The 22,382-nt window shown below is 47.9% G+C and overlaps 1 protein-coding gene across 4 annotated transcripts in view; it reads right to left on the reverse strand.

Annotated features, from left to right (window-relative positions):
- NTM (neurotrimin) overlaps positions 1 to 22,382 on the reverse strand; it is an 873,264-nt gene that overhangs the window by 107,637 nt on the left and 743,245 nt on the right. For all 4 annotated transcript variants that reach the window (XM_081122645.1, XM_081122646.1, XM_081122644.1 and 1 more), the window contains exon 4: positions 7,008 to 7,133. In XM_081122645.1, the coding sequence (XP_080978771.1) occupies positions 7,008 to 7,133 (126 nt within the window). The remainder of the gene's footprint in view (positions 1 to 7,007; positions 7,134 to 22,382) is intronic.

Consider the following 22,382-nt stretch of genomic DNA (forward strand, 5'->3'; position numbering starts at 1 on the left):
GAGCAAAGAGGAAGGGCTGCCGGGGCTGCGGGAGCAACACTGTCGGGCACCTACTGTGCATCCTTAGGGGGCCACGTTCATGTCGCAAAGTCATTGTTGTTTTTATTTTGCAGACGAAGAGTACAAGCCTTGGCCTAGGGATAGACCGGGGGCGGGGGAGGGCAGAGCTTTTTCTTAAGAATCCCCTTGAAGATTTGGGAAACAAGTGATCCACAGTGGAAAATGATGTAAAGACATGAAGCTCCTGTAGCTTGCCCTTTACGCATTAAGATCGATTTTGTTTTAAATTATGCACCAGAAAGAATTAATTTTAAAAAGAAAAGGAAAAATACTGTATCTACAGATTGGATAGTCCTTTGTTCAGCAATCACTAGCAGGGCCCACAAAGCCTGGTGCTGTACTGGGCACTGGGGTACAACCAAACAGCATGAGGACGATTCCTGTCCCCCCTGACCCCTAGGACAACAGGGGGACCTGTGTGTGGGTAACGTAAGAATGGCCATTGTTAGAAATGCTTGCAAAGCCGTGTGGATCTCAAAGAAGGTCGTCAGAGGCTTTGAAGTGGAGCATTTGGGCGTGGCCTTAGGACAAAACAGAACTTTACCCAAGAGGTGCATGCGGGACAATGCTCCAGGGAGCAGGTGGCAGTGTGCGGCGGGGTGCCGGCTGTGTGGCGACCTCAGGCTGTCAGACTGACTGTGGTCAGGGCCCCGAACCGACTCATTAAGGCTCTATGTGCCACACCAAGAAACAGGATCTCATGGATAGAGAAGCCCGTTTTCACAGAGGCTCGTCGCTCCCTTGGCACAATCCAGCCCCTGAGTAGTGGAGAGGAATTCAAATCCAGCTGGACCTGCCTTCAAAACCCATCTCTAACAGACACATCACTGTCTTCTCTCAGGCAGCCTCCACTCATGGAAATGGAGCCATTGCAGGGAGCCAAAGCCTCAAAGAAGGGCCAGGCCTGCCCAGTCCCGAGCCTGAGGCAGAGGAATGAAGCAGCTGGGAAATGCACACCTGCCCTCAGGTAGCAGATACCTAGAGCTGACATCCTGGCTATTCCCTATGTCCAGCTATGGGATGAAATGACAGGAAACACTCTTCTTAATTGCCTGTCCTGATTCCAATGATCCAGCAAAAGACAGGCCGCTGAGCAGGTCCCCGGGACAGGGAGCCTGCCCTGCCAGCAGCAGACAGATCCCAGGCCTTCCTTTCTCCCTCAGCCCGTCTTGCTTAAGTTAGGCCACTTCTTGGCTTCACAGCACAGTGGCCATGACTGGGAGTTAACTTAGTCACCGAGTCCCCTCTTGACCTACTGCAGAAAAGATTTATAGATGCATCGATTAATTACAGGGCAACCCAACCAAAATGAGAGTCTGAGAGTTGTCCAAAGCTGGCATAGACAGAGATCTTTTCTAAATCTTTGCCTTTCCTTTTTTTATACTGATCCTTTCCTACTGGGTGGTTACCCTCCGTGGGTAAGGCGATACCCTTCGTTCCACTTTGCGCTCCTTCCCTCTCTGTCTGGCTCTTTTTGCTGGAGCAGTTTTTCTTGTCTGCCATCTTAATGATCCTGGTGCCACACGGGGCCCCTGATGCTGGTGCTGACAGGCTGCTCATTAGTGCCAGGGTGCTGCCGTCAGCCGATGGCACGCCAGAGCCGCACTCCTGACACCTCTTCACAGAGCTGTCACCGGAGTCATGGAGCCTGCCAGCTCCGGTTGAACTCAAGCTGCGATACCTCCAGTGCCAATTAGTGCTTCAGTGTCCTGCTTGGCCAGGGAGGAAGGCCTGTCAGTGCTGACAAATGGGAAAATAGGTGGGTGTGAGGCAGGGGCAGGGAAGGCTCGGGGCATGAGCAAGGAGAAGAGCTTCCATCCAAGGGTCACTCTGTCCTCACCAACTTGGTGCCTTTTAAAAGTCAGAGAAACAAGGGCTGGGACAACCAACTGCCCACTGGGTCTATTCAAGTACAACAGGAGAACTGAGGGGTAAAAGAAAGCTATCTGGCCGCTGGGAAAGGTCGCTTGGCCCTGCAGGTGTGGGTGCACATGGCTTCCTGACAGAGGGCTTGGCTTGGAACCCAATGGATGTAGGGTCCTGCTCTAGTTCTGCTCCCACGGTCTTGTATGGCCCTGGAGAAAACCACTCAATCAATCTCTGTTCCACCTCAACTCACACACTGTGGAAGTGGGAAGAATTTTTTAAATGATATTTCTCTTTTTGGTGCTGGTTTCTTTGTATTTTTATTATTTTTTTCACCCATGAGCAGCAGAAAAATTTCATATGTATTTGAACAAACTCTCCCTATCTAGGGCTGTTTTACAAAACTCTTTGGAGCCACTGAGGGTTGAGGCACAGGTAGGGTTCAGAATGGTAAGACACCTAAAGGATCAAGTGGCCCAGAAAGGCCAGATAAAGAACCTGTCAGAGAAACACACGTGTCAGGAGCGTGACTGCAGGAGGCAGTGATGAGGGCAGAAGTGAGCTCTCTGAAGACCTGCCTTCAGAGTCACTGGTGAGCCCTCTCAACTTCTCCGAAAGAGAACTTGAGAAGGGGTGTCTCCTTCAAGGAGAAGCCCAGCCCTGTCACAGCCGGATTCCCACCAGGGAACTTCAGGAGAGGCTTGGCGATCTTGTGAAGACCAGAGAAAATGTCCTGAAGACTCGCCAGCAGAGCTCAGGCAGGAAACACACCAGATCTCAACCACACGTCGAAGTGGAGGAGGCCTCCTCGTGGGTCAGGAGGAAGCCTTTGAACTGGGAGAAGAGGCCCCTGTGGGGCATCGGCACAAATAAGGGCTTGCTCACCGAATCAACAAGCATTTCTTGGATGCTTTCTATGGCTGAGCATTGTGCTGGGAGGTAAAGAGTCAAAGATGAGTGAGAGGCAGCCCTGGTCTCAAAAGACTCATGAATTAGAGATCAGGACATCTCTGCACACAGCTCACTCGGCCTTACTGAGTCCCCACCGATATCTGGGTACAAGGAGTTCTTTCAGGCGCCTCAGTGAGTTTTTCACTTTCTGTGTTTTATTTGGTGGGGGAAAGAGAGAGGGAGGTACACCCAAGAGGCCCCCGACTCCACGTGTGGAACCCAAGCATCGGTGCCCGGAGTCATGCCTTCACCTGAGCTTTAAGTTCTGCCCCCAGGAATGTGGCAACATAGGAATCTTAGCCTTCTCTTTAAAGATCTTACAACCCGACAGAAACTGGAAACATGAAAAGTGTGTTTTGAGAACACTTTTCTAAGAAGCCTGAGGTCCTAACAGGCATCCTTTAGGCTGCAGTTACAGAGACGTGTTTCCGTTTCCTTGGGGAGGGCCCTGCGGAATCAAGGACACTAAAGACATTCTCTTAGTAACAGAAACATTAGAGCTTAAGGGCTGTGCTAAAATAAATCCTTGTACCCCTAGAAGACAACAAACCACAAGGCACGGGCATGGCGGGGACTGTGTCTGAGGAGACCCCGGGCACACTGGTGGTACTTGCACCTGGAGTCATCCCCTAGCACTACATGGAACTGGAAGACGGCCCCGTGAGACGTCCATGCAGATCTAGACGGTGTTTTGGTTTGAGACAGTGAGGTGAGGGCACTTCTTTTTGAAAACACCAAGGCCCGTGCAGGTGCTTGCAACACCCGTGCATTCCCAACAGGAGTGCAGAAGCAGGCAGGTGCATTTACAAAGCTAATGCACTTTCTCCTTGGACTCTCGGGAGTAGCAGATTCATGTGGGGAGCTTAAAAAACATGCTACCAGCGACAGTAAGTGGGAATCTAATTCTCGGGATCACTGGTGATGTGAGAGGTAGCTTGGGAGGCCTCCCCTCCCTCTTCCCCTTGGAAATGGACAACTGGCATTTTCTCCATCTGATGTAAAGTGCTAGGCAGACAACCCGAGGGCAAGCCCCTGCCACCCAGTCCTACCAGACAGTCCCCCCAGCTTCTGTGTGGAAATGCATGAGACACCCCTAATAAAATGGCAGAGAACACTTCTGCATGCCTTTTCCACATAAGAGGTGGCCAAGGTGGAAATGCATATTCTAAGGCAGCTTAGCTTATTGCAAGTAGTGACGCATGAGTTATGAAACAGGTCAGTCTGGAGAGAGAAAATTCAATGAAGCCATCATTGTCACCAAAGAGCTTAGCCCGGATCAGCTGTCCATTCAGGGGGTTGATGGGTGTGTGTGTAAGAATGATGCTGATTGGGACAAGATCCACTCACAGAATCCGGGACAAAGGACGGCAACCGCTCGCTCTATCGTGTTCTCCAAGGAACCTCAAACCTGTCCTAGCTTATTTAAAATAAGCGTCCTTTGGAAATATTTAGTGGGGAAAGATGATGGTCTGACTGCTAGGGGTCTGCAGAGCCAGTTAGACTTGGCAGCAGCCCAGTGGCACCTCTGATCTCCAAACAATCAGTGGCTGGGAGAACGCGGCCTGGCGAGTCCCAAGGGGCTTAGTTTTTGCTCCGAGTGTCCTATCTGTTTGAATCTGCGATGGCTAATCTGGACCAGGGATCTGGAGAAACTGTGCATCTCAATTACGCTGATCCACAGGTAGATTCTGATTATCCTGCTCCTCTCCCCTTGACCCATCGTCTGTTTCCATAGCAGCTAAAATCCCCAGCAAAATGGCAGCAGGTGGCCAGGCTCAGGTACGGTCCCCTGGGAACTGAGTTTGCTCGATGGCCCCCCAATGGGAAAAGGAATCCAAGGCACAGCCGTGTGCGCTTCTGAGAGATGAACGGAAGGGGGCTCCCCTGTCAGAGGGAAGACAAAAGTAATTGCGTGGGGAAGAGAGTGGAAAAAAGATAAAAATGTGGAAAAAAATGAACTTAAAGCGGAAACGTTTAGGAGGCTGTGAGAAAAAGGAGAGTAAAGGGCAAAAGGAAAAAGCATAAAAGAGCAAGACAAAGGGAGACGGTGCCTGGAGGAGAGGAAACCACCAGGAAATGACAAAGAGCTGAAGGGCCAGAGGAGGAAATGGGAAAAGACCTCCATCTGGAGGCGGAGGGAGACCTGCAAGAGGGAGGGTGCCATGCATCTGGACAGAAGGCAGAGCAAGTCCACCCGGGATGGTGAATGTCCTGCGGATTCTAAAGTCACAGGCGGCCCTGGCAGCCAGTAGCCCTGGGGACTCAGCATTAAGCAGCGATGAGTGGTGTGCACCAGGGACTTCAAAAGTCTGTCCCTTGGGACAGCCCCTCCTTCAGAGGGACCCCAGGACCAATTCCATGAGTAATGATCTCGTGCACACCTGATGCCTCCTCCTAGATTGTGGGCCAGTCCACGCTTAAGGTCATTTCAAGTCAATAGACAAGCAGAGACACGAGTGGCTCCCTGATCCCTTTTCTCACAGTGGTAGCATCGGGAAAGATGACATGGGACAGCTCCCGGGAATTCAGGCCAAACCCTGAACATCTCATGCTTTCTCTGAGAACCTCTATCAGGGCAAACCATCAAGTCTAAGAGAGGGGGTTTGGTATTTGGGGCCCCCTTACAGCCCTAAACTGGTATTTTTAAATGTCCGAGAGTAGTGGGCACTGTGATGTGCTGCCATCTTCAGGAGCAGAGGATGTCCACCCCAGGGGGCAAATGTACTGCTGGTGGACAGACAGCCTCAGCTGCAGCCTCATGGGGATTGTGTCATATGAAGAGCAGCGCCTGGCCCAGGTCACAGCCTTTCTGCGGACAGCCCAGCTTCAGTGACTGATGGCTGTGCCAGCCCCTCACCTCAAACAAAGGACATCTCTGAAGGGTCGCCCTAGCTTCAGAATTCCCGTAAGGTCAGCTGAGATACTCCACTTGACTGCACTGCAACTCAGCTTCTACTGCCCAGCCCTCTTCCTTCTCTTGCCTTCCACAGGTTGATTCCAAGAGCATCTTGAATAAACTTCTTGCATGCCGGTCACCTTGTAGGGTCAGCTTTTGGGGGACCCAACATGCAACACCTAGCAAACAACTACCACTCTGGTTCCTTTAAATCCTTAAACCTTTACTACTCAGCAACGCACACACCTCCTGCATACATCCATATGTATATAAACCAGCAATAAGCAATGACATTAAGGATCTCTACTCATGTCTCTGCTCAAATGTCACCTTTTCAAAGGCCATCCCTGACCAGGCCTCTTTTCCTTCTGCCAAGGTAAACTGCTCCATTTCCTCTTACTTGTCACCACCTGTTATATCGTATCTTCATTTTTCGGTCATTTTTCCCATGAGAATGTGAGCTTCTGAGAGCAGGAGCTTATATGCTTTTGTTTATTGCTACACCCCCCATGCTTAGAAGTGTGCCTGGACTATTGCAAGCATTCAATAGATACTGAAGAACAAATAAAATCATTTAATGCACCATGAATAAAAGCAAGCTTAGTGATAAATGGCATCCACTTAAATCTAAAGGTTTAATGTTCTAGCTACAAAAGCACAAAACAACACTTAGTCTAGTCGACACAGCATCAAACATTAAGACAAAGTAAAATTTGCAATTTGGATTATCTAGGATTAATCACAATAAAACAACAGCAAAACTACAAAACAGCCAATGGAATAGAGACCAGATATTTGGCAACGCTGAACAAGCACAGATTCGGAAAGTTTCCATTGAGAAATGCAGCCATTCGAAGCTCTCCTTTAATATTTTGCTTGTTTTCTATCTCTTACAGCAACCAGCAGAACAATGTCACCAAAGCTAACTGTCCCAACATGAGATAGGGCCAGTGACATTCGCCCAGGACACCTCAGCAGCATTTCCTCCACGGCCAACAGGGACTCGGCTCCAGGGGGTTGGAGATGTGCTCAAGCAGGACTGCTGGCGTCTCAGCGGACAGGCCTGCCTTGGAGAACACCCAAGTCCTCTGCAGAGCCACCAGCATCATCATCAGGCCACTCAAAGCACAGGCCCCTCCGGATGAAGTCCCCGGCATCATGAACCCTTGTCGTGGCCGGCAATCCTCCCAGGCCCTCGCAAGACACCACACACACCACACTGCGCTCTTCTTACCTTTGGGGGAGATGTGTCTCCAGGTGACCGTAGGCTCTGGTCTACCCGTGGCTATGCAGGTGAGGCTGATATTGCTCCCTTCGTTGATGGAGATATCTGAAGAAATCTCTACAATTTTGGGAGATACTGTAGAGACAAAAGCCAGTAGAAGGGAAATAAATACTCTGTTGAAACATTTCTTTGTTGTCTTACAATGATAGTGGGCAGAATAGCCCCGGGACTGAAGTATAGGGGTTACAGGCACAAATGAGGAGAAATCAGAGGAATTATTTTCAACATAAAAGAAACATCTTACCTTGAATTTAGTTTCTATTTCCTCCTATTTAAACCCGAAGTCAGAATGCATTGATGGGAAGGGATTACATTGCAACACTACAGTGACCACTCTCCTAGGCTCCGCTCCCTTCCCGTCTGCGCTGTCACCCCAACCCCGACACGCACCCACGAGTCCCTCCCCACACTGCACTCGGAGTCCACCTAATGCAACTCTGATCATATCACACCTCTGCGAAACGCCTCCAATTGCTCCCTCTTGCCCAGCTGGTAGTGCCCATGCACACTTTCCTAGCATACAGGCCGCTCAGAATCAAGCACCGACCGGGGTTTTCATGGACATCCCCAGACTCCACCTCAACGTATCCCCTTGTCATCCCCAACACATCATGTCCTTCCCAGCCATTAAGCATGCGGGGTCCATATTGTTCCTTATGTCCTTCCTAGAAAGCTCCTTGTCACCCGGTAAGGTCCAGATCAGATGCTACTTTGCTGCAGTGTTTCTGACCTCGGCCCCTCTCTGCCCCCGGTCAACTCTACACGCCAGCTGCTTGTCATCCGCGTTCTCACAGCCTGGCACACGTGGTCTCTTTCTCTCAGTCCCCTAAACCGGTCCCTCAACGGAAGGAGGGGTTTGTTTCCATTGTAAAGTCAGGGACAGAACCCCTCACTCTGTTCAGTGTTTAGTTTGGGAGCCCGGCTTCCCTTAGGAGGCCAGGTTCTGTTGCACTCCTCCTGGTGCACGCGCCACAGGGCAATGTCCACAGGTGCGGGACAGCCCGCAGCACAGCCAGCAGCTGCCTGTGGGCATCGGTCTCACCCGGGGGTTCAGAATTAGGAGCTCGTTGTTGCTGCGCATCTAAGCCTAATTCTCCATTACCATCTAAACTAGCGAATGGGATCTTTGGTTCATGTCCGACTACCCATTTGTCTGCCAGTTGGTTTATAAAGTGAGTGTCATCTGTCCGGCACCTGGCTTGGCGCTCGCCCCACTCTGCTATGGTTACTGGCTTAGTGCCTCTCATCCACTAGACCATGAGCTTTTTGACGGCCTGAGCCAGGACTTACTTCCATTTACATCCATAGTAAAAGCTCAACAGATATTTATAGGATGGAATTATAATGGTTGTTCCACCACCTTCCCCACCGGCTACATGTTTGTAACCACCCCAGAACTGGATCATTAACACACCATTTCAGTTTCACTGACAGTGGATTTGACTCATTAATTCTACCCAAATTAAGTGGCCCCTTCACCCAGCTCTTTTAAGTTTCTTCATGATCCCTTCTTTCCTTGAATAAGCACCCGCTTAAGCCACCGCAGCGTGCCGTTCCAGAGCACGTCGCCCGCCAGCATGCAGTGCCATCTGGCCTGCCAGAGACCCCAGGGAGGCTGAGCCCCCACCATGCCCTGTTCCAGCGCCATAGGGCGGCCCTCACAGGAGAATCAGGTTGGCCAGAAATGTCAGTGCTCCCCTCTCGGCTTCCTGGAGCACTGATCTAGCGCTGGATTTCTTCCTTAATAAGAAGGGGGGCTCATGCAGATATCTTCCCTTAGCCTTGGTTCCTTTCCCTCCTTAGAATCCCCTCCCACTCCTCTCCACGGCACACAATGGGAAGACCCACTGATGAGCATGTGGTCTTCGCTGTTTCTTTACCCCGGTGCCCTTGAAGCTGATTTTGATCACTTAGATCTTCTCTCCAACTCGCTGTACCTGTTGACCTTGCTCAAGGCCTGGTGGTGTGACCATATTTTCCACAAGGTTTTCTAGGTAAGTTCCAAAAAGATGTGACCGTTCCTCCCTGGGGATCCCATAGCTCCTTCAAAGTATTTAAACTTGACTCTCTATGTTACATTTATTTCATCTTCCTTCTATGTTATGAATTATCTAAATATAAGATATTGAGTAAGAACCTTACTCTTTTAAAAAAAAACAAACTTCTGCTGTTTTGAATAGGGTGTCTTCCATAACGTAAGCACCAATGAATCGTTTTTATTATTTTTTACTTTTTTTAATCCCCACTCTAGGATATTTTCCATTGATTTTGGAGGGAGGATTGGGGAGAGAGAGAGAGGGAGACAGATGTGAGAGAAAAGCATTGATTGGTTGCCTCCCCGTAAGCACCCCGACCCAGGATTGAACCCGCAACCTGGGTATGTGCCCTGGTGGGGAGTCGAACCTGCCACTTTTTGGTATATGGGATGGTGCTCCAACCAACTGAGCCACAGTGGCCAGGACACAATTAATCGTTTTTAGATTTAAATTCGTCAATCTTTAGATAGAGAGGCAGCGTGTGTGTGTGTGTGTGTGTGTGTGTGTGTGCGCGCGCGCATGATTGCACACACCCTCCCTGCACCCTCACAGGCACTCGGTAGGACAAAAACAATGGAGAATTAGTGTGGTGAGGATTGAGTGACCACTGGATTTACAACCCAAGACTTCTAAGACATACTGTTGCGACTTACGGCTACGCCTTTTTAAAAGCTAGAGTGGATCTTCCAAGACAGAAAAATAATTGACAAGTTAATGATGGAAAACTTGATTTGCTGACTGTCTAAAGGATCAAAATTTCTCAACTCCCTTAGTTCTAAAATCAGTTAAACTTGATGGAACGTATTCACAGTTTTAACCGGAGCATTCGCTTCTTGAACCACCACTCCCCCAATCCGTACACTCTTCTGGCCCCAGTGCCTGCCCGTCCTTGGCACCCAGTCTTGCCCGCTCCTTGGAGGACAGGCTGCCTGCAGGATGACGGTGGTGGCCTTGCAGATGCTGCTTCAGCTGTGCAGGTAAGTGATTTATTGATCTGTAAAGCACTCCGAGATGCTCTGCGAGGGATTATGTCACGCCAACGCCATGCAATAAAATAAAAAATGATGGACTTTGTGAACACAGGGTGATTTAGGGTTTGTAGTTGGAAGTGTGCTTAAAGTACCTTTTAAGTGGAAATCAGGCCGGGTAATGAATTACTCCTGCTTTGGAAGGGCTTCCTGGGAGTTCATTTTCCTGCTTCTTACATGATAGCTAATCTCCTAATCATACACTAGAGAGCAATGGACAGTCCCCAAGCAGAGCAGAGGGTGGTGTGGGCCAGAGCTGTCAGCAAAGTAAGTATATTAAGTGACACCATCACATCTCATCCTCGGAAGAATCATCTAGCATTGTCTCCCTCTCCGAACAACTGGAAAGTAGCCAACTCATGAACTAGGAGTTGGTGAAATGCTTGCTGTTCTTTTAATCCTCTCTAAGGGTATAACCTGAAGGTGGAGAATTTCCCCCGGGGAAGTTTCAAAGGCAGACCATTCATGGTGCGGGGCTAATGTTGTGTGACCAGAGGGGCGATCCCCACTATTGGAACTAAAGCAGCATCCTGACTAAGGTGCTGGGGGATTGGAAGTATCATTTTCTAGGTGACAGCTTCTAACACATTGTCAGTATTTAAAATTAAATTGAATTAATAGGATGTACGCTGGTTTCAGCGAATCCATATTCATAAAGAAGTTTTGACCAACTGAGGATGGGTTTCCTATATTTTTATATTTTTCCATAGATAAAATCTTCATCTTACCTCTTTTCATCATATAGGCTCTTGGAAACATGCTAAGATTGCTTCCTTCACGCCTCCCCTCCCTCCCTCCCTCCCTCCCTCCCTCCCTCCCTCCCTCCCTCCCTCCCTCCCTCCCTCTTCCTTCCTTCTTTCCCTTTCCTTCCTCAGTTCATTCGTCAGTACCCACTGATTACTTCCATACACCAGCATTGTTCATGGCACTGAGAACATAACTTTGAAAAAGTCACAGACATTGTCCACAAGGGATTCACAGTCTAGCAACCTAAAAACAGGTACCAAGCATATCCCTTTACTGTATTCTGACGTAGAAAGAGAAGTAAACTGTCCAGGTGATACAGAGAGCCAGCTGAGCCAGCCAGGAGACGGCTGCCAGGGCAGGCTTCTGGGGTATGTGATGCCTAAGCTAAGCCCTGGGAGACAAGCACGAGTTAATTCTGGAAAGAAGAGGAGGGAAGACATGCTAGGCAAAGAACACATCACAAAAGTTCACAGGCATAGTCATTAATGTACAAGGAACTGCCAGTGGAGGCTGGGCCAAAAGTCACTCAGGAGACGTTCAGCGAGCGCTTACTATATACACAACCATGTGTTAAGTACACGAATGGCATGCGGACATATACGATTTTTGGACCTCCATGAATTTACGGTTGGTTTGAGGAAACAGGGCACGTACATATCCCAGAAAGCTCAATTACAGCAACATTTCTCACAAAATGGCACACGATCGAATGTTAAAGGAAAGGTAGAGAAATTAAGTTCTGCGAGTAGAGGGAGGGTCATGGCGAGTAGGAGTGTCAGAGTGGCTGCACGGCAGATAGAGGGTCTAGTCTGAACATCGACAAACAAGAAAGAGTCGCACAGGCAGAAACTGTGAGGCTGCTTCGGGTGAGGCAGGACGGCCTGGGCATAGGAGGTGAGGCAGAGACCCACGACGTGTACAGAGATACGAAGTCTATGTTACAGGAGGCAGTAGGCACTGCTGGTTGGGACCCTGGCCCCGCTTTGTTCAAACCGGGTAACCTTGGCCAAGCCACTTGACCCCTCTGTGCCTTGCTCCACCTTTGCAATGGAGCTGATAATTCCACGTGCCTCAGAATTTAAGGAGTAAGTTTATAAAATACACTTAGAGAAGCTTCTAGAAATATAAAGTGCTCAATAAATGAGTTTTATATTGTGTGTGCTTGGCAAACACATGTATGCAATTTCCACACAGATGAGTGATCAATACATTTTAACCGACTTGAGGAAGAATGTCATACAAGATCAGTGACTAAACTAGAGCCAGCCAGGGAGCAGCCTAAATGGCCAGGTCCTGGAATTTAACTCTGTCCTACAGGCAACGGCAAGCATTTAAAAATTGTTTTAAACATTAAATTCTGCATATTTTTAAATGTAATTTAGGCAAAATAATATGGTAACAATGTATCAGAGTGAGAACAGATAGAAATTGGAATCAGAGAGAATCAACCCATCTGAGTGATAGCCAAGGCTGGATTAAACTGTTGGCTCCATAAGGATGGAAAGAAAAGAATGGATTTGAGAGCAGGGCCAAGGAAAACGTGCTGGAGCTTGATGGTCCCCTGGATGGGGTGGCTGGGATTACAGAGTTAAATATTTTTATTTATTTATTCATTTTATTTATTTATTTAATTGCCAGAAGAAACTTTATTGGGAAGGGGAAGGAGAAAGAGGAAGGAAAAGGGAAAGGTTCGCCCCTCCGCCTGCCATGCGTCAGCCACGGGTCCCAGCCTTAGAGCAGCTTCACAGGGGAGGTGGCCTGGTCCCAGTCAGGGAGGGGGCTAAATGGCTGAGCTAGCAGGTCCCTGGATGTTATAAAGAGAACTGTCCCTGCGGAGGACACTAGTTTGGTTCTGTTGTAGACGTCCTGTGGTGAGACGATTAGGGGAAGCATGACTGGAGCTGTACAATCAAAGGTCCAGGTTGAGGTCTGAGATCTGCTAAGAGTTCATAGTTCCTTAAAAAAGCCATCAGCTCGTTTGCACGGACAGGCAGTTGACGTCTCTGTTGACGTCTGAGGTCTAGATCTAGGAAACACACGCATATAGAAGCAGGGAGACAGAAGAAGTTGGGTGATGTTTAGGAAGAAAGGCAGAAGCCTGGTGAGCCATACTCTGCATACAGTTCCACGTTTAACACATTATATTAAGGTTTGTATTGAATTTTAATTCAAAAGTGTAAATAATTAAATAACATTATTAAAATAGTATCATAGGGAACTTCACCATTCTTGGTTCAGCTTCCACTGCCCAGGTGTTAAGTTTTAATAATTATGTCATTAATAAATAGCAATTTGCTGTTTTTAGCAGCCGATAGATATCCTATTAAATCCAAATTAAGATGCTTTATTAAGCAGCGTGCAGTCCTGTGGGGCTGAAGGCGCAGAGCTGCTCGGACCAGGTTACTGCACACGGCACCAGGATCTATGCATCGCAGGCGGCTCCCTTTGCTGCGGTGGCATTTCTCCCCCTGCCCCCTCTCTGTAGGGAAGACCTGAGGTGCCCATGGCACCTCAGTACCGTTTTCACAGCAAGAGGGGCATCACTGCTACGGCCTTGGCATCTTTGTCCTGATGGGATCACCAGGACCAATCTGGAGCATCCTCAACTTCCCTGGTTGGCAGACCCCACACAGAGGCTCTCAGGCCTGTGCCAATAGCCTGGTGCCTGGAAACTCTTAAAGTCACAACCAAGCTGATGTTGGCTTGTGGACTAATCCAACTGTCACACTGGCCACCGTCGACCAAGGCAAACTCTAGGCAAAGTTCAGTTGATGAGGTGTGAATTCAGGCTATGAAATTATGCTTGATTTAGAACCTCCCTTCTCTCATCCAGACTGAAGGAAGAGGAGACCATCACGGAGCGTGAAGACAAACTCCTGCCTTGGCTTCGAAGACCCTTTTTCGAACCAGATCCTGCTTCCTTTCCAGCACCCCCCCCCCCCAAGTCATTCTCTTTTCCTCACCCCACGGGCGTCCCTTCCTCCTGGAACACCGAGCCCTTCCTTGCCTCAGGTCCCTTCTGCTCACCTTCCTTCCTGCCCTTCACCTGCCTGGTTCTGTCTTATGCTTCCCATCTCCGCTCCTCTAGGAAGCTCTCTTCGATCGCATTTTCTAAAGTAGAGCTCCCCATACTAGACTGTTGCATAATTGTCTGTTTTCTCAAATAAAATATGTTTCAGCGGTTGTCTTGCTCATCAATGTGTTCAGCACATACCATGACGTCTGGCGTACTTTGTGTTTAACAAGTGCTTTTTGAATGACTGAGAATGTTTTTACAAGGCTGTATGGAAATGCAAATAAACCGACACGAGTAAACTTGCTCAAGATCTTTAAATAGTTTCCAAAAAATTTCAGCGTCTATAATAATGTTGACAGTCACCATTTGTTAAATACCTGCTGCATGACTGGTGCTTTGCATATACCACTTTTACTTTATTTTACCCCTGCATTAACCCCACAAGTAGATATTATTTCTAAAATGACTAATAGTCTTGTTTTACCTGGAACTAAGGGGTTTCCCAGAATATGGGACTTTCAGTACTAAAAGCAGAAAAGTCTCGGGCAAATGCAGAAGCGTTGGTCCCCTTAATTATTTCCCTTCTCGCATTTTACAAAGACAGTACTTATATATAGAGTGGTTGAGAAACTTGTTCAAGAACATTTAATTCAAATTGCAGTTATAGAGTGCTGTTTAAAATGAGAGATTATATGGGTTGGAAAATAAATGTACACAGAACCATGGATGCATACATAAAAGATAAACAGAAATCAGACATACACACACACGCACATATACACATACACATATGTACAGACACACTGACACATTATGGATCCCTGTTGTGCATTCGACATTTGACAGGGCACTTGACTCCACTGACTGACTGAATCTCACAGAACCCACTGAGACTGCACTATCAGTATTCTACTTTCAGATAAAGAAACTAAGGCTTACTGAGAGTTTAGTGGTTTGCTCCAGGTTCCCAGACAATAAGTGTCAGAGGAGGGACCTGAATGCAGGGTACGGATGCTCCCAAATCTATTTTCTTCACACAGAGCTAAGCCCATAGAATGCAGATTCCCCACCCGGTGCCCTGGGTCTTGCCGACTCATCCAGCCGCATGCGGGGCTGCTCCTCCCCCAGCATCCCCTTGGCAGACTCCCCGTGACCATCTGTGCACCCCCACCCGGGGCAGCCAGAGAGAGCCCTCTCTGTGCACCGCACATGGGGTTATTTATTGGAGCAATGGAGGGAGGTTTCCTTACTATGTTTCTGGACCTTCCCAAGTTGCACAAACCTCCCTTCCCCCCCCACTCCATCTCCAGCATGTCCCAGCCATCGCCTTGCCCTCCGCGCTCCCCTCCGTGTGCACCGACGGGGGCTGGGCCTTCGAGGAGAGGGTCCATCACAGGCAGCGCCCCTGTGCCAGAGAGGCCATCGGGTCAACCCGCCGCACAGTCCACTGAGCAAGGCGTTTATTTTACTGTGACTGGGGCGGCGACTCAGTCAGCCCTGCCTTTCTTCTGTTCTTCCTCTTGGCCTTTCTTCTTTCCTTGCTCCGTCTTTTCTTCTTTCCAACAGAATCATTTGTGTGACAGAATGCACATCCCAGTATTGGGGGGGTCGGGGGATCTCTTTTGAGAAAAAGAACCCTAATCTTCCCATCAGAAGATCAGGTATAAAGCCCACCCCAACAATTACTAGCTGTACAAACTCATGCAAATCATTCAACTCTGATTATTTTGTTTGTTTGTTTGTTTTTTAATTCTCACCTGAGGATATTTTTTCCATTGCTTTTCAGAGAGAGAGAGAGGAAGAGAGAGAGAGAGAGAAACATCAATATGAGAGAGACACATGGATCGGTTGTCTCCAGCACGCACCCCAACCAGGGCAGAGATGAAGCTTGCAATGGAGATACGTGCCCTTGACCGGAATCTAACCCAGGACCCTTCAGAGGCTCTAACCACTGAGCAAAACTGGCCAGGGCTAACTCTGATTATTTTAATTCTATTAATACCTATCTTGCTTCTTAAAACAAATGCTCCATGGGTCAGAAAAAACTATGAGAAATTATATGTTAAACGTGAAGCACTATATTCAAATGTGGTTTATTAGTGTTACTAAAAATGCATAGCTCTGAACACTGGGAGAAATGTGGGCATAGGTGCAGGGGGGTGCTCTGGTTGAGAGGCTGAGAGGAACACGCCCCCCTCCCTGCCTCCCATGAGGATGCAGTCACTACTTCAGATGTGCTAGTGATTTTCAGATAAACAGCACTTGTATGCGAGGGCGCAGGGTGAGCCCCGCTGGGGACCCTTCTCCCTGGCCAGCAATGTGCTTGCTGCTTCCCCTTCCCAGAAGGGACAGGTCGGGTTACATTCAGAATCCCAAATTAGATTCCGAGCACACAGAGGGCTCCTTGGTGACACAGCCCCGGGCAGGCTGTTATTTCTTTTACCAGAACCCTTTTGTCATTTCTTACATCTCTTTCTTTCTCTGTCTCCATATTAAAGCCATTCATGTTTGCTGGAAAATCATGAAGCCCTGGGAGAAAAGCCAGTGATTTATTCGGGATTAGTCATAAACCACTGGTTCTGAAGTTTGGAATGTGTTCCTTTCAGGACAAGCTGAAATGTGGAAGCAAGTGTTTCTGAGCTCTGCTCCCTGACCCAGTTTAGTCATTCCTGATAGAGACACAGGACGGCGGGGCAGACACCGTGCCCCCTCGCCCCGCGCTGTCCTGCTCCTGGGCAGATTAGTGTCAATTGAATTTCACAGCAACCAACCTGTAGCCATCGGTGCCTCATCATGTTTGGCAACATCCAAGAAATTGCTAAGACGTGTCTCTTCATCAATTGCTGAATGTGGAAACGTGGGGAAATTATTGCTAATCATGATATCGATCTGACATCAGACAGGCCTGGTTGCTCTCTAGCTTCTAGTATAATGGCATGTGCTTTGGGTTGAATGCGCATGACTGGCTTCAATCCCCCCTCCCCCAAACGGGACCAGCTCTTGAGGGACCAGTGCATGAAAGGAAGGCAGACAAGATGGGAAGGAAGGACCACCGAACGTTTTCTAGGCCGAGCACCATGCTGGGGGCTTAACACATGTTTCTTCCTCTCAAATCCGCACAATAACTCACAGACATCATCCCTCATTCAGAAAAGACAGGGAAACTCAGGGAGGTTAAGCAACTAACCTCATCATACAGGACCAGACAACTGCAGATTCTCTAATGAGGTGAACCTAAAAAAATTAGCTAAACGTCACACAAACTAGAGGTCCTCAAAAATTAAAAAAAAAAATTCTACCAAAAGGGAGTCGATTAATAACCTGATTCATCTATATAATTTCATGAGGGAAAAAAAGAGAACCCCAGGGGAAAGTTACTTTATTATTATCATTTCTTAAGGAAGAAAACTAATATTTGTTGAACACTTCATATGGGCTCGGTACTTCTCAGATCTTTCCCACTTAATCCAGAACACTAAGGCCTCAGAGAGCTAATAATGTCCTCAGGGCCACGAAGCTAGAGAATGGCAGATCTCAGACCCAAATTTTCTTTTCTCTTTTTATATTATTTTTATTGAATTTATTGGGGTGGCATTTGTTAATAAAATTATATAAGTTTTGGGTGTATAATTTTATAATGCATCATCTGTATACAGCACAGTACTTGACCCCAAGTCAAGTCTCCTTCCATCACCATTTATACTCACTTTACCCTCTCCTACCTCCCTACCCCTTTCCCTCTGGTAATCACCACACTACTGTCTGTCTATGAATTTTTTGTGTGTTTTTTCTTAATCCCTTCACCTTTTCACCCAGCCCCCTCCCCCTCCCCCTCCCCTCTGGCAGCTATCAGGCTGTTCTTTGTATCTATGAGTCTGTTTCTATTTTGTTTGTTAGCTTATTTTGTCCCTTAGATTCCACATATGAGTGAAATCATAAGGTATTTGTTTTTTTTCTGTCTGGCTTATTTCACTTAGCACAATACTCTCCAAGTCAGACCCAACCTTTTCCTACAGGGATTTGGGATCAAATGAAATATGTAGGTATAATTAAAGATACTTACTGAACTGCTAATCACTCTACAAATAAATGATATTGTGATTGAGGTGATGCAGACTTTAATCAATTAGTGGTAAACAGCATAATTATCGGTTGTAACAAAGCACCCTGGAATTGCTGAGCAGGATTTCTTTATAGGGCACAATAACATCTTTGGCATGCACAGTTTCTTCACATACATTTCATGGGTAAGGGCTCAAAAGAAGTTTTAATTCCTCTTGTTTATAATTTCTCCTCGCCAGGAATTGTTTATTCCCCTGGTTCCCACCAGCCAGAGCTCTGCCCTGTCCTTTAAGGCTTGGCCTCAAGGCCTCTTTAAGCAGTTTCCTTTGCCCCTTTGGCATCTGGCATCTTACTAAGTCTCTCTCTTCCCAAAGCAGGGATGCAGTGGACATCCACAAAACTCAAGTGACCAGTTAGGTAAAGCTATACAAAAGCATCTGCACCTTTTGTCATATCCCAAGTCCCATCAGCTGTTTCTCTCCTCCAGAAGGACTTTTTGCACAGGCTCTAAAAGATCACAGAAAGGAGACACAGACCCACCTCCAGCTCAGGAACAAAGTCAGGCACCCCCGGCAGCCCTGACCTTAGCTGGAAGGACCCTTTAGATATACATTCCAGCTTTAGGGTCTGCAGTTCCTGCGGTACCACTTACAACAAGGCTCCTGTTTCTCCAAACTCAGGAGGAGGTGAGCATACTCTTCCCTTTAGACAGATGTTCTTGCTTCTGCTCAGAAACCCACCTTGTAGAGAGAGACTTGGTCTTTCTACCACAGCGAGTGCCTTCACCACCCCCAGGGGAAGCTCATGCTTCCCCATCTTGAGACAGCACAAGTGAACACGCATGTGCACGTGCATGTACATGTCTCATAACCTCTCGGGCTCCTGGCGATGTTCCTCTGTGCTCATGTTCTCCTCTGGCCCTTAAGAGCTGCCAGGTGGGCAGGCACCCATCATCCCATCTCCCGGGCTGCCATCCAGGTCAGACGGAGGCAGTGGGCAAGGCAAGCACCTCCTCACGGTGCTCCTGTGACCAGCTCTGCAGAAGCCTGAGTCTCTGGGCTGCCCACCTCCTGGCTGGGCACTTTCAGCTGCCTCGATGGCATCATCAGCACTTTAATTCCTAACTGCCTAAGAGCGCCGGTAGTCACGCACTCAAATGCCAGCTGTAAGACCATAAGCGGCGGGAAGTATACTGACTGTGGGAGGAAGGCTGTGGCGAAGTCCTCCTCACTGGGCCCCTGACTGTGGGAAGGTACAAACGCTCCCACAGGCTCCTCTCTGTCCCCAGATACCCGCAAGGCTGAGCTCAGGGGAAGGCAGGCAGCCTGAAGGGAGTTTCCCCCTCTCTCCATCAGTGCCCACGCTGCTGAAGCTGGAAACTTGAAAACCTGAGTCACACGCACACTCCCTGCACCACTGTCTCTGGGAAAACTCAGGCAAGTGGAAGAAACATCTCATTACCTGGCCTCGGGTCCCGCAGCCCGGGACGCGGTCCCACTGCTGTCCAAAGTAACTTGTCAGTTGGTTTTAAACTGGCTTTTTGTTCCGAGGCCTTATTGCCACTAAATCCCTCATAAAGGTTAGGGTCTCAGGCAGATCAAGGTGCAGCGCTTCCCCTCCAGTAGGAGGGCGGCCAGGCGGGCTGGGCTGTCGCCAGCCGCAAGTGCTCAGCCACAGCAGCGGCTCCGCTAATCCCCTGCGAAATGTCACAGAGCAGGAGCGAGCGGAGAGTGCAGTGGGGAGAGAAAGGAGTTTCAACATGACTCCTTGTTAATACAAAGCTTGTCAAACACATCACCTAGAAATACCGAACGTCTCTATTAGATTCTCTTCTCTCCCCCTGAGATTGGAGGGACAGAACCGCTGGCTTCTCGGTGGAGATATCATCCAAAACTAATTAAAGGCTACACAGGAAGCGGGGTCTCTCGCACTCCAGAGAACAAAATGCAGTAGCAACAGAAGTAAAAAAAAAATTTACATATATATATATATATATATATATATATACTCACAAATGAACTTTATATCAGAAAGGGCAAGCTGGGAATTGGACAAGAACTGTCTCCCTCATCAGCTCAGCAGGCGAGCGGCCCATCAGGATGGGTGAATCTTGACAGGAGGCCGCCTGCTCCCAGCCTCACCGGGGAGAGGACTCCTTTCCTGGGTCAGAGAACTGGAGAGCATCGGACCGCTAACTATGGGCAATACAACTGCATGGTCCTCATGCCAGCATCTGCCCTTACCCGTGAGAGATGTGTCTCCGAACAACATCTGTTTATCTGTGCCCATTAGGAAGCCTGGCCACCTTGTCCAAAACATGCCCTGTCATAGAAAGGCCCAGGCGCAGATACTGTGCTTCCTGCCTGACAAGAGTTCAGAACCTAAGCCCCCTGACATCTTGCACATGGAATAAACTCCTCCCTGCGAATCAGGCCGGCAGTTCTATCTCACCATGCTTTGCAGTTGCCCAAGCTCTCTACATGTGACACTTTTCCATTCCCAGATTCCAACCTGTGATGTTTTATGATGTTGCATTACTCAGAGTTGTTGTCAGAAAGAATTTAAAAATTGTACTTTGTCATTCAAGGCCCTCTCTCATTTAGAACTAATCCTGAAGCCACCCAGGCTATGGCTGTCCCAGCAGGACACACTCTGTTGCTGCCCTGACTCTATGTCTCTGTTTATGATGCTTCTGCCTCTTACCGGCTCGCTTCTCAGCGCCGCTCTATGAAACACTGCTCCTCATTTAGGCCTCAGAGGAGTGCATCTGTCCCCGCTGGGCCCTTTGTGACCGCCGCCTCTCTGGTGCCTGCACAGTTGCAGTTGTCTCTTCCTCTCGTGTACTCTGCTGATGTCTTAGCCCAGGTCTCACATGTTATTTAGGGCTGCGGTTTTCTCTTCCCTAGTTGGAGAGGGTTTTAGGGTCTGCCATCGTGCCTCACCTCTGTGTCTCCAACAGCGCCCAGACCTGGGCCTTCCTTGGAACAGACTCTCAATGCATATTGGCTGAATGACCAATTGTGAATGAGTGTTAATTTAAAAACTCAAATGTTTGCTGGCTCCCACCATGCAGGGAACAAAGTTTAAAGTCCTTCGTTTGAGACATCAGGCCACCCCTTCTCTCCCACTTACTGTTCTTCTCTTCTCTCTAATTATTCTTGACCAAACATTACACATTTCTCTCTGTATCTGAATGAATTAACATGCACTGAAGATCATCTAGAAAGCCCCCAAAATCACTGCAGCCAAGAGCTCAGGCTCTAGAGCCATCTATAGAGCTCCTGAACATCACTGCAGCCAAGAGCTCAGGCTCTAAAACCCTCTAGAAAGCTCCCGAGTATCACTGCAGCCAAGAGCTCAGGCTCTAGAGCCAATCAGACTCAGACTCCAGTCCTGGTCTACTCTTTATTGGTCATGTGTTTTTGAAACAGTTCACTTCTCAGCACCCTCATTCACCCAGTGCATATAATAATAACACCTAACAGGGTAGTTATGATGAATGAGTGATTAAGATAATTTGTGTAAAATACTTAGCACATGTTAATTGGTCAAAAATAAAAACACACACAAACATGCGTGTTCACCACTCCAACCAGAATGGTCTTGCCCAAACTCTATATAAACAAATCCAAGGTGCTACATCTCACTAAATCTAATGTCCAATTTCTGTCCTTTCAGCAGCATTTGGCCTGGATCTAGACTTCCGTTTCTGACTTGGCAAAGTCACACTCTTCCTGCTTTCCTTCTACCTTAGTGGCCAGTCGTTCTCAATCTCACACTCTAAATGTTGGCATGTCCTATGGCTGGATCACTGGTCTCTTTTCTAACTACAACACTATCCCATGTCTGCCATGGCTTGATCTACTGTCAGATGCTCACGGTTTCCAAATCCATGCCCAGCCCTCACCTCCCCTCCTCTCTCTCATATACCAAATTCTAGATTCAACACTTTTTAGCTGTGTGGACACAGACTTGATTTTCTCTTTAAAAAATATGATCTAATGATTGCCCTTCTTATAGGGCTATTCTGGGGGTTCAATGAGTCCATACACAGCGTTTACAATGATATTGAGCATACAGTGTGTGATCAGTAAAGGACAGTGATTTGGCCTATTTGTCATCTTTATTTAATTGTTCATTAGACAAATTCACTTACTATGCCCCAAGCAGAGCTATGAATTCCTTACCTGCCATCCTAATTACCCATCTTAGTTAGTGACTTTATCATCTACCCAACTGTTCAAAACAACACGCAAATCACCCTTGGTTTCTCTATCCCCTTCTGTTTCCTAAGCCCTGTTGGCTTTATCTCAAAAACAACATTCACACTGACTTGATGTCATTCTCTTTCCTCTCACTACCCATCTAAACTAACATCTCTTCTGGTTTTCCTGTTCCTACTATTTACACAGTGTATTCTCTGCATCATAGCTGA

The sequence above is a fragment of the Miniopterus schreibersii genome (assembly GCF_964146895.1).
Source record: "Miniopterus schreibersii genome assembly, chromosome: 20".
Classification (NCBI taxonomy): domain Eukaryota; kingdom Metazoa; phylum Chordata; class Mammalia; order Chiroptera; family Miniopteridae; genus Miniopterus; species Miniopterus schreibersii.